The following is a 12,732-nucleotide window of genomic DNA, read 5'->3' on the forward strand; positions in this document are numbered from 1 at the left end:
ACTATGAATTGAAATACTGTACAACTTAGTGAAAATACTAAAGAATGCTGTGGCTTATACACTGCAATACTTTCAAATTACAAAAACTACGATTCCATGCCTATCTTAATGGTGGCTGTAAAGTGAAGTTAGCATACGTCATACTAACATTATATTATATAGGTATTTATCTTATATTTTATTGTATTATTACAATTATCTTGTATGTATAATTACTGTTTCCTCTTTAACTACATGCAGGTTTTGTCTTGTATTTTTCCACTAGCAGTATTTTCAGTAGACAAAATGCTTACTAACAATACTGTGACCTTCAAAGGCAAGCTTCTGTCTTTTGCACTGCATTAAGGTTTTTGTCTGTGCTTAAATACAGAGTACTGAATGCTGCACACAGATCTCAGTATGGAAAGTTGTCATTAGTAACACATAAAACAATCTCAGTCATCTTCTGATTATTAATCACACAACACTGTTAAGAACAGAACAGTCTAATTCTCTGGTTTGTTTTGGTATTTTCAACTGTGGTCAAGAAACAAAACTTTATTTCTAAGCTCTGAGCTCTTCTACTAGAACAATCTTTAAGGATGAACAATAATACAAGTGTGCCATTATTATCTCTGTGTAAAACTGAAATCTGAAGTTCAACCACCATAGAAAAATCCTGTGCCATCTTGTTAAATCCTCTCCCATGATAAGCAACATCACGTGCTCCTGGTACCCTGCACAAAGTGACTGCCTCTTTGCACTTCTCCCACAGTCCTTCCCTGGTACCTGCGTCATATTTCCCTTTCCCTTGGAGATTTCATGTTCAGTGTTTACATTAATCGGTTTCTTCAAGGAAAGAAGAGAATCCTGCCTGCTGCCACAGGGAGCAGGAGAGAAAACCCTTCTCTCTGCCGTGACCACGCAGGTGTCATCAGTATCAGGTTCAGGACCACGGACAGCTCCATTGCGTTAGGACAGGTCGAGTTTAGAGCTCCGCTATTGCTACTGCAGTTGGATTCAGCACCAAGGACAGCGCCACCGCCCCCTGCCTTCGTTTTCCTACTGCGAACCCCGTTCCTACTGCACAGCTAAGGCCACGTCCATCCACTTTGTCCCCTCTGCATCCTTCCAACCCCAAAGAACACCCAAGCCTAAGATGGCCAGATTCTGCTGGACAGGAGTACTTTTGAACTGTCCAAACTGATCTACTGAACTTTCTCAGACACGCTGCCCCCTTTAAATGCAATCCACGAGAGTTTCCCACATCTGTTTACAAGTTGTCCCAAATCTGTTTCTGGCTATGCCTTTTGCATTCAATTGTAGGGAAGTTCTAGACAAGCACTTATCCCTGTACAGATCATATTACACAACAGTGCTCTCCACTCACCTCCAAACCCCTGAGGAAAAAAAAAAAAAAAAAATGAAAAGAAGATAAAAGAAAAAATAGAGGAAAAAAAACCAAGGAAAATAAATTCCCCTTTTATTCCTCTAGTAGTTTAATACTATTGTTCTAAATATTATTTGTGAGACTGTCAGCAGAAATCACTCGCACATGCTAAACTGCATCCTTTCCTTCTCGGCTCAGTGCTTCTGGGGATCAGAGATGCAGCTCCAGACATCTGCTGTCTCCAAACTCAGGAAAGCAAAATTAAAACAGTCAAATAATGAGGAAAATGTGTCTGAGCCCAGCCCTGGTGGCAACACTCAGCTGGCTCGCAGCGACATCTAGAGCCCAGCTCATTGTCAGGAAGGGCCCCATGTCTCCTGCCACGCTGGGAAGGGCCAAGGTGGGTTCCCGTGCCCTGACAGTGAGATAGGTTTCACACAGCCAGGGTCATGGAATAGAAGTTCCAAGACTGTCACTGGTCAGTGACTCGCAAGGAAAAATGAATTCATTTTCTTATTACTGCCAGTGCTATCAGAGCAGCAATCATCCTTGTGTGGTTAAGGCCAACTTGCCTTTTCTCTAGGAAAAGTGCACTTGCCTTTCAGAGCACAAAAGTGTTAATGAAGGGGTGGGGAAAGTGGTCAGAGACTTAATGAACAGACCTTGGAAGTTTCCCTGCAAGCAAAATTCTCTCCTCCCAGTGAGCCAGGAGTGTTACCTCAGCTTGAGGCAGTGCCTTTCCTGGAAACGCTCAGAGAGCCAAAACTGGACCTTGCCACAAAGTCCCACTCAAGCAAGAACAATCTATAATCGACACGAACATCCTTCCCAACTGTGGACATCTGCATCCCCTTCTGTGTGCTTCCACAGTGGCAAAACACCACAAACACCTTCTGCAAACCGACCACCACAAGAGCTACAGCAGCTTCCAGGAGCCACCTGCAGTGACTGGCAGCCCGCACTTCCCCGCTCCCCAAATCCCCTTTACCCTCAGGGGAGAACTAGGCGCAAACGACCCAAGCAAGTTTAACTCCATCAGGCACAGCAGTGGCCTGAATGAGTCACTTGTTACTAAGGCGATATGCAGATGCACCCTTTGAATTCTTTGCTCTTCAGGCAGTGCGGGAGCAGAAAGTGTGCAGCCGAAGTTTGCTTCTTCCTGCAGGAGCTCACGCGGGGGCAGCGGGGAGGGAAAGGGGAGAGCTCCAAATATGGCTACAAAGGGGTTAAAAAGTTTCCCTGCAGCCAGGCTACTGGAGGCGGGGGTAGTCGGATGGGAAAGGAGGGAGGGAGGAACGAGGTAAAGACTTCTGTCCTGGGAGAGTGATAAAGGGTAAAAAATGGAATAAGCGCTAAAAATAAAAATAAAATAAAAAAAGGAAAGGAAAGAAGAGAAGCATCAGCTTGCTGGGAAGGAGATGGTTGGAATTCACTCTCATTGCTTTCAAATGTGCTGACCTCGTGGCCCCCAGCCCCACTTCGCACAAGAAGGAACGGGGCAGCACAGGGAGGGCGAGCCCCGCTCTGCACTGGCCCCTTCCCGTTCCATCCCCAGCACTTCAGGGGAAGAAGAAAAGAACAAAGACCGGCTTGGGACAGAGGACACATTAGCAAACCTAAAGGGATACACACACACACACCCGATGGGGACACCCGAAACCGAACGGAGCCGAACGCGAGCGACTTGGTGCTTACATCCTCCTCCTCGCAGTCACTTCGCGGCTGGTACTGGAAGCGGGGCCGGCTGCCTTCCTGTTGCAATGGACGCGGGATCTTGCCAGCAGAGCCGTCCTCCTCGCTGCACTGGGCGCCCAGGAGGTGACTGGCTTCTGGGGGGACGGGGAAGGAGCGAGAGGTGTTGATCTTCCCACTGAAGCGTTGGTATAGTGAAGCCATGAAGTCAATCCGCGGGAAGCGAGGGGGAGGGAGGGAAAGAGAGCCGCTTCTCCCTCTTTCTCTTCTTTTCCCCCTCCTCTCTTCTTTTTTTGCTACAGCATGCTACAAGCGGGGGAGGCTCAGTCCCACATCAGTGGCAGAGAGAGCGAGGGCTCCTCCTCGGTGCCCAGGGAGATTGGAGGGGATCGAGAGAGGGGAAGCGCCGGGGGGAGAGGAGAGAAACAAATAAGAAAACGCAGTCGAGCTGAAACACCACAGGCCACGGGAATGCTGCACCATCCAGTGATAGGAAAAAAAAGAAAGAAAAGAAAGAAAAGAGAGAGAGAAAACCAAAACACTCCGAGACGTAACCCCGATAATGGCGCCTGAGTGGATCAGCGTTAAATATGCTTTGGGGGTGTGCGTGTGTGTTTGCAAAAGGAGGGAAAAAAACCCATCGGGGGGTGGAAGGGGGGGTGGGGGGGGTTGGCTCAATGGCTGGCTGTCAGCGGCTCCCCAGGCTCAGGCGGCAGAGCAGTCGCCTCCGAGGTCGCATACCAACAGTGTGCAAAGCGAGAGGCAGAGTGACAGCGTGTGTGAGACGAGTGGAAGAGGCTGGGAAGCCTCATTCAAAGCACGTTGCTCTTCTGGGGAGGGAGGTCTCTTCTACAGTCAGCTCCTTTTCAGCACCTGCTTTTTATTCTTCCTCTTTTTTTGTTATTTCTTTTTTTTTTTCTTTCCCGGGGAAACAACTTAAAAAAAAAAAAGAGGGGGGGAGGGGGAGCAAAAAGGAAAAAAAAAAAACACAACAGACACACCTGATTGTGGGAGAAAAGGAAAGGTGGGGAGGGAAAAGGGTGGGGAGGAGAGAGCAGAAGCTGGAGGGAGCCACTCGCAAGGAAGGGGGCAGGGGAAAGGAGGGCGAAGCAACCCCTGTGCCCTCCCCTGCCCAGGTCCGCCCCGAAGCCGTGCCCACAGGTCTCTGCCATCGGTCCCTTCATCTCCCTCTTTCTCCTGCCTCTGCACGATGATGGGTAATAGGAAGCTACGGATTTATTTTTACGTTATTATTGCCGCTTTAAAAAAATATGAATAAATAAATTAAAATCCGGTAAATCTTATCTCCTACTATTTTTGTATTAATTCTTTTTTTTTTTTTTTTTTTTTTTTTGTTATTGCTGCATTAAAACGTGCTTCAGCGCCCCTCTGTGGATATCTGCCCAAAGTGGCTCCCGGTAGGAGCGGCTCGAGATAAACAAGCGGTCCCGGCACCGGGCTGGGTAGGGCTGGGACAGGGCGGGGGTCTGCCCGCAGCACCTCCCGGCCCCACCGCCATCCCTTTTGCCCCGATCTATGCACACTCAAGGCGGGGAGCAGCGGCTGCTCATCAACGATCCCGCAGGAGAAAATGGGCATGGGCTCGAGTGGGCAGCGGGAGTGGGCTGGGGGTGTCCAGCCACTCATCTCGGGCATCACAGGGACACAGGGAGACCATCCTTGTTGCTCCAGCATTAGGCTCCGAGGTTTCCATAGCAACAGATGCTTAGGTTGAAAGGAAAGTGGGAAGTGGCAGAGTTGCTGTCCCCTCTTTTGCTCCCACAGCAAAACCCTCTTCTTTGACCTCTGGATTTGCCAGCGATATTCCCTTCCTCTTATGGGAAGCACATCTTGCATAAGCCAGATCTTGACCATTCCCATCCATTGAGTTGACATGAACAGCTCACACACTTGATTATACTTCAGCAAGGAGACTTAATGGGCTAAGATGTTTCTTACACTATCCTTACTTAAAGTTTTAGTTGCTAAAAAAACATCATCTTTGAAATATTCAGTCTCTTCCATCTTAAAATCAAACCACAACCAAGTAGATCATATGTACTATATTCTGAAGTGTAGCTACCCCCCCTCCCTCCCAATGATTTCAACAACTGTCTGATCAAAAATTTCCTTACATCCAAATGGTTTCATCTGCTACTTTTTATTTGCATCTTCAAAGTCGGGGATGAAAAGTCTTAACATTTAGATGAAAAGGGAACCTTATCTCACAGGGAGAAAACACAAACAAATGCTCTGTCTCCTTTCCGATGGAACTTGAAAGGAAGAATCATTTTGATCTTCAGAACTGAGATCCTGACATTTAATTAAAAAAAAGAAAGAGATGAACGCACAATGCTCTTCAGAGAAGTTCTAGCTTCTGTGTCATAGCAACATGCATCACAACAGAGGTAACTTTCCACTTGGCCCTCTCTTAAGTTTTGTTTCTGCTACAAACTGACTACTCACTAACACAAATACAGACAGTAATTTCCACTAAGTTTCATCTTGAGCTGCATTAACGGTGGCTTTATGACTATTTAAAATTGGTGGCAGCTTAACTGAGAAAGAAAAAAAACACCCAAAACCACAAAGGAGTAAGAAAAACAAGTTAAAAGAAATAATGTATTTTTAACTTTAAGGAAAACTAGGACACAAAGGACTAATCAAAGAAAACCACAAAAAGGCACTTAAGCACCAGGCAGAAAAACAATGAAGATTAAATGTCTGAATTAAAAGGTCTCACAGAAAGCACAGAAAGAAAGGAAAACATTCTGCTGGAATCAGGAAGGATCAGTTTAGTTCCAAACACACTCTGCTTGTGCTTTTAATTTGTAAGATTCAAGATTTCACATAATCAGATTTGTCTAGTCATGCACACACATATTGTGCATGTATGTGTATACACAGCTCATGGAAAAATTGTACTAAGGGAGCATTGAACTGCGTTGTCAAATACTTCAAAAGCTCGGTGAAAAACAACCATCCAAATGGTCCTCATCCACCAAAAGTCCTGATCATGCAGCTCTGGGCTGTGATTCATTTGCCCTGAAATAAATAATCACAGCTATTTAAAGGTCTTCCCGATTCCAGCTCTCTTCCCCATGACAGACTACGGACAGCAGAAGCAAAGTTGTGGCGTCGTCAGGTTCCCACTGGAAACTGCATCCCACGTTTCTGTAGCCCTGCTACAGTGAAAGTGACCCCATGCAGAAGGGCCGAGTGGGCAGCGAGATGCAGAAATATCTTGAATAACCAACTCCCTGCAATAGGATCCGCCAGAACCAGTCTGCCAGAGACATTATTGAAAGCAGGAGGATTACTCTGAGTCATAGGGGACCGGATGATTTCATTAGGGACTCTGGAACCTGCCTGTGCACAAGCTATCTCAGGATGCAGCTCATCCCCTATGAGCATGTACTGTGGTATCTGTCCACCTCTTGGGGGAGGACACAGCCCAGTGCTCCTGAGTCACAGCTCTGTGCTGGAAGCCCTTTGCTTGCAATTCCATGGTTAATTTGCTGTTCACCTGTGCAAAACCTGGAGCCCAGAGACCTCTACAACACCATAGTTATGTGATCAGACATTGTCATACAGTGTGCGCACCGGCAAAGCATGGCAAGCAGGATGATGCTAAAAAGAAAGCAAACAACGAAAAAGCACGGAGATAGAATGGTAAACGGCAATAAATTATCATTATATTAATAACTGTGGCTTCCTTACAGCAAAAGGTGAGATTTGAGCACAAAGCAACTTGCCTAATGAGACACGTTTAAAGAAGTGAAGTAATTCAGAAATGCACATGTAAGATTCAGGTCTTTAAACAAGGATCTCAGATGTAAGAAAATCATTTCCCTAGCTCCTGCAAACAGATAGAAATCTGTTCCCAAGATAGAAATCAAGGCATTTCAAAACCAACAGTGTTCTCAAGTGCCTCATAGTTGTATATTTAATTCAGTATTCAGAGTTCTGCAAGGAGGTTTCATTCCTAACTAGTGACATTTCCATCAAAATAAAGTGTGTTAACTTAAGATATTTTCCTGGCAGTGGCAAAATAACTGTTTTACTGACATCTCTAAAGCACACAGATAAAAATGACACTTTGTTTTCCCACCCTGTATAAACAAAAAGCATCCCCACATTTCAGCAATGTTACTGTAGGTCAAACCCAAACCCTTCCTGCCTTTAAAACTAGACATAAAAGATTTCTTTTTGGACAAGACATATCACGGCACTGGCAAAGAAGCAATTCAGCCATACATCTCTTGGATATATATTTGTTAAATGTCTGTCAGGGAATTCAATGCTTGTGAGCAGTTATTTCGTGTTCCATTCTTCTGTTTTGAATAAGTGATTTATGTTTGCTTAAACCCTGAACTTGTCATTTAAATAACAGCAAATTTGCTGCACAAAGAACTAAGTGTATTTCTGGCTAATTTGGCAAGAGCAGCTGCTTAGCAGGAAATTATTAACAGAAATTCAATTTTCCAATAGTTTAAGTACAGTTTTTATTATTTAAAAATATGAGATTATCCTTTAATTAACTTTTAAAGGAATGTTACAAGGGTTTACTTATCTTTTCATATCTCTCAAGGAAGCTCCAAATTATTATCTGTTCTTAAAATGACCACAGTTATTAGTACAGTTAAATGGTATTTATTAACACAAGTTTAACATCCCTCTGACTTTTTTGTAATAGCAACTTTCAGGCACCACAGAAGCAACATTTTAACACCTATTACTATTGTTAACCAAGATAAACACTTCCAACTCCTGAATTTCCGCTCGCCTCAGGCTTATGCCATCTATATATCTGCTGTCTGTTGTCATCTAAAACCCAACACAAACCAAACCAGAACAGAAAGTCTCTTTGCTGTGACAAAATACATCAATACAGCAGTCCCTGAGGATATACTTGATCGCTCATTTTGATCTAATGTTTGTGCTGGGGGAAGCACATAATTTTGTCAAGATAAGTGACAGTAGGGCTGCTGGAGACTGAGGGGCATTATTTACTGTGGAATTAGTACGCTGACTTGGTATGCACACTTTCTTATATCATTATTTGTTCTAGTAGCATCTCAGAGTGAATTCTGCAGAAATCAGCACTGGACAGCAAGTGAACCTGACACATAAAAGAGTGAAGTTTTCTGGCATCATGGAGATTACTCTAAAACTTAATCCTCATGTCCTTACAACTATAAGGAAACATAACAAAATGACCTAAAAAAGAAAAACACAACCAACAACAACAAAAAAACATCCAACAACTAAACAAACATGCAAGTCAGTTTGCCAGAGTAGAAAAAGGTAAGTGCTGGAAAAGCTGGTTTTCTGGGCATTTTGAGAATAATTCAATAAGGAGATGAAGGCTTTCTCTCTGGGACAAGAAAACATTGATACTCAAGCACTGGGAATAAAAGGCAAGATGGCTTACAGGATTCAAGTTTTTGGGAAGAAAACAGAGTAGAGCTGGAAGAAAAGGCTGTTCAGGTGAAGAGGTGGATCCAGGGTGAGCAGCAAAGAAAGAAAAGTGAAAGTACCAAGAAAAGGCATGGACACAGCAACACACCAAGGGGGCTGAGAGAGAAAGGAGATGATGGCCACTGGAGTCAAAGAATAAGAGAAGAAATGGACCACAGCTGGCACAGATGCAAAGCACCAACACGTCTGGAAAAAAGAGATATGGGCTGCAGTGCTACAAGGTTAATTGGAGCCATACAATGAGAGGATTTTCAGAAGGATCAGCCTCTCCAGAGGATGCTTCCAGCACCTGGTGGATAAATGTTTGCTCTGTGGTCTTACTAGAGGACTAGACTAAATTGAATTAAACCAAGAACACTAAGTCGAATACCAGCAAGTTCTTCCCGGTGGTGTGAGCACGACTGTTCCCAGAGGAAATGGGTGAAAGTCCTAATGCTGAGGACATTTTATAAATAGCCTGTACTAGAAAATGTGCTGCAAGGAATTATCCTGCCAGTTGGCAAAAGGATAAACCATATGACTGAACAGGTCTCTCGCGTCCCTAGTTTTTTATGATTTTGCAGGTTATGCAGGAGAGAGAAAAGGAAGAAAAAAAAAGATACAGAAGGGAGCGCTCAGGAACAAAGGACAGGTCTTGCTAGCAGCAGACTTGCACAAGTAAAAGGTTCAGATGCACGCGTTTGAACAGCTGTACAGTACGGTGAGGTCCTGGCCCATCACTAGACCTAATATTGCAACACACGTAAAGAGTAATTTGCACTGAAGATTCTCTTTCTTTTTTTAATTAAAATTCTGTCTGTTGAAGCTTTGCCTGAGAAAAATTAGGATGAGATCCCAATTCCATGTCTTCAAGACAAGCCAGGAAGTTAAGCACTAAAGTTAGAGATAAATACATTTTTCTCTGGGTGCCAAGGGCTGTTGGCAACCAGGCAAGACTTAGCTAGTGTTGCTGGTCACCCTACACATTCTTCTCTGCTTCGCAACATGCCAGTATTTGATGTTTGAATCAGATATGCCATGACAACTACCAGCTTGCTTGATTAATACTGTCTCTCAAAGAGGCTATCAGTAAGAAAAGGAAATAAATTCAGTGTTAGAAAGGCAAAGAAGGCTGTTGAAAGCCTATCAAAATAGCAACCATTTTGCACAAGTATCCCCTGGCACTTCAGTCAGCTAATTCATATGGACTCTATCTTGAGGCAAGAGATAATCCTCAGCAACACATGTGAGGGAAATACACAAGGTTCCTGTTCCACCTTATGTTCATGAACTGCATCCTTAATTGCCCACGTTAAGAGGAGCTGACAACATTCCTCTCTAATTCAGCACTACAAATAAGAGTAGCAGGCAGATACAGAATTTCTTTACCTTGGGGTATTCTGTGTTTTCACTTGAACATTGCAAATTGTAGAGAAACAGAAGAGATTTAACTACTCAGCATTTCAAATACATGCCAGTGACTTCTAAAGGAACAGACAAGACAAAAAGGTTTCATTTAAGGACCTCTTCTTTATAATATAGAGATTTCCTTTAAGCAGAACCGTGACTCTTCGGACTACCTGTCACTAAATTGACTGCTTTCTGCCTGGTTAGAAAAGAACAAAAACATAGACTGAATAAAAGCCCCTGGGGATGTAATGACACAATTTCAGGTTTTAGACTCTTAGAGCTAAAGGAAAGAACTCAGAGAGAAATATGAATACACAGAGAAGTAAGCATATGGAGGGAGACAGACACCTCAGAAAGGCTAGATACCACTAGGGTAACAAAATACTTCTCCAATCCCATGTTTACATCCTGGCCCATCAAGCATAAAATTTCTTCCTCTAGTTTGACACAAGTTCAGAGGCTGAAATATTCTCCACATACAGCACTGTACAAACTAAGGAGCACTGAAAACCCCATTCTGTGAGCATGTTAGTTGTATCTAGGAATAAATTCTGGACTGCACACCTTGAAATCTTTAGTTAAATTTAGTCCAATTTCTATCACCCTTCAGAACTGCATATGGGGAAAAGCCTGTCTTCTCAAGGCAGTTTTCAATGTGCAGAACTGCCACCATAGGTACTTCAGGATATATACGAACTGAACAGGAAAGTGTCTAATGAGTCTGAGTCATCTGAAGCTAAGTGGTCTGTAAGCAGGGACATTATGGAACGCTCTTTTGGATTTGCTGTTTAACGCCCCTCAAAATCACCTTAAAAATAAATATTCCCTTTTCAAATTTCACTTTAATTTGCATTGGTAGATGTTTGTGATACTTCACTATTTGTATGTGCTTTCCTACCCATTTGTCTTCATAAACTGATCAGGATAAAAACCTTACAAGTTCACTTATGTTTTTGTAAATGAAAATATTCCAGTCATCTGATTCATCTGTCTTAGTGAAGACACAAAGCCTAAAACAACTGAGGCTCTCTTAAAGGTTTAGTAATTCTTTATGTCAACTGCCATTAGGTAACAGCAAATATACAGGATTACCTATGGCTGTCCAAACACTGTATTCGGTTTTCAAGAGGTGGGAGGCGCAATGACAAGAGCGGAATGCTAACAGGACATGAATAAATTACATTCTTGCTGATTCAAGAGAGGTTTATGAGCACAGTTGTGTAGTACCAACGGACAAGACAGTACCCAAAGAGAGATTTTCATTATAGATACCTTTTGAAATGTACATTAATTTAACTCCTTACCGCAGTCTTCCAAAGTATGTCAAACAGACACTGAGGTCAGCTTTGCAAAGGTATTTAGTAACACAAGATACTGGAATACGCTGGAATTACTGAAGTCATATAAATGATGGCCTAATCAATACAAGACACTGCTTTGGAGAATTCCACTGCACATTCACACTCATCTTCATATATTTTCTGCATGTACCTAAATTTAGGGGCATTTCATTGTTAGTTGTTAGTAAAGCCAGGGTAGATCTTATTGGCTTGCTAAATAATGCTAAGAACAAGTAAACAGCATGCGTGTTTTAGTACTTGCTAATTTGGACCTGGATCAATACGTACATTTATTTGCATGTGCCAGGGAATCATAAAAGCATGCCAAGTGCACCAAATTAAAGCAGGTGTGAAAACTCGCATCAGAGGTGTTCAGTAATTTCACTGCAATGACAAAAGCAATTCAGTGCTCTGCTAATTGAGAAAATACAGGCTGCTTCATAACGATCTGAGCATAACTGTGGCAAAGGCAATCCTGCAGAACTGCAACTGATATTTTCATAAGTCTGAAAGAAGTCTGATTTGCTTCTCCATTTGAATAAAAATCTAATGCTCTTCAAGTTATGCAAGAACAAAGCAGTATTCAGAGCCTCTTGTTCCTTTCCACAAAGCAGACAAGCAGCAACGAGGCAGCTAAAAATGTCACATCAGAGCTCCATAAAACAACCTTTGTGCCCATCATGATTTCTGCAGCGATGACATCAACAAGCTTCAGAAACACAGACAGCACTGCATTTTATAAGTGCACCAGAACTGAAAGCAACTGTTGAACAATAACAACAAAACAATGAAGATGCTGTGACTTAAGGCAGCAACAATTTCTGTTGGAAGTCCACTTGTTTCGCCTACAGGAGCCCCATCAGCAACTTGCAGACAGAAACAGCAGCATCATTCACTTGCAACTTAAGGTTCTTGATAATTATAGAACCATTAAGGTCAAATGAGTCCAACCATCATGAAATTCTGGGGATAATAAACTCCTTGAAAATATCCTTTACTGAGAAAAGAGAGTTTCCATCCAAAGGAACAAATTCTTATATTGGTATTGCTTGGTATTTTTGGAAGTGGGTGACGCCTTGAAACAATTAGTATGGCCTACTTGTGTCATCTGCTCACATACGAGTCCTTCAGAACAGAGCACAAGCAGCAGCAGCACATGATGACAAAGGCAGGCAACAACTTGTCAGAAGTGGAAACATTTGGTGAAAAACAGAGATGATGTATCCAGAAAGTGGGACAGAGACCCCAAAGAGGGACAAAACTGTTTGGGCTAGAACGTGTGCAACATCATATTGCACTTATGAAAATTTAAGTGAGCTGGGATTTTACTGTCAAAGGCATCTTCCTCACCTTGAAAAACTCGGTGCTTTCTTTGTATTAAAAATGAAAGAAAATACACACAAGGAGCTGAAATCTTTGCAATTTTCTGGTCTTTTATTCCCAAAATAGTGTTACTTTTAG

At 42.9% G+C, this 12,732-nt stretch overlaps 1 protein-coding gene across 3 annotated transcripts in view; it reads right to left on the bottom strand.

Annotated features, from left to right (window-relative positions):
- The window catches only part of DPP6 (dipeptidyl peptidase like 6), a 442,842-nt gene that overhangs the window by 326,906 nt on the left and 103,204 nt on the right, over positions 1-12,732 (bottom strand). The window contains exon 1 of one of the 3 annotated variants that reach the window (XM_015852841.3): positions 3,065-4,117. The exons of the other annotated variants lie outside the window; for them this stretch is intronic. Within the exon in view, the coding sequence (XP_015708327.1) occupies positions 3,065-3,265 (201 nt within the window). The 5' untranslated portion in view covers positions 3,266-4,117. Of the gene's footprint in view, positions 1-3,064; positions 4,118-12,732 lie in introns of those variants that run through there. 3 annotated transcript variants of the gene reach the window in all.

This window comes from Coturnix japonica, chromosome 2 (assembly GCF_054131305.1).
Source record: "Coturnix japonica strain WE chromosome 2, WE-NBRP24, whole genome shotgun sequence".
NCBI lineage: Eukaryota > Metazoa > Chordata > Aves > Galliformes > Phasianidae > Coturnix > Coturnix japonica.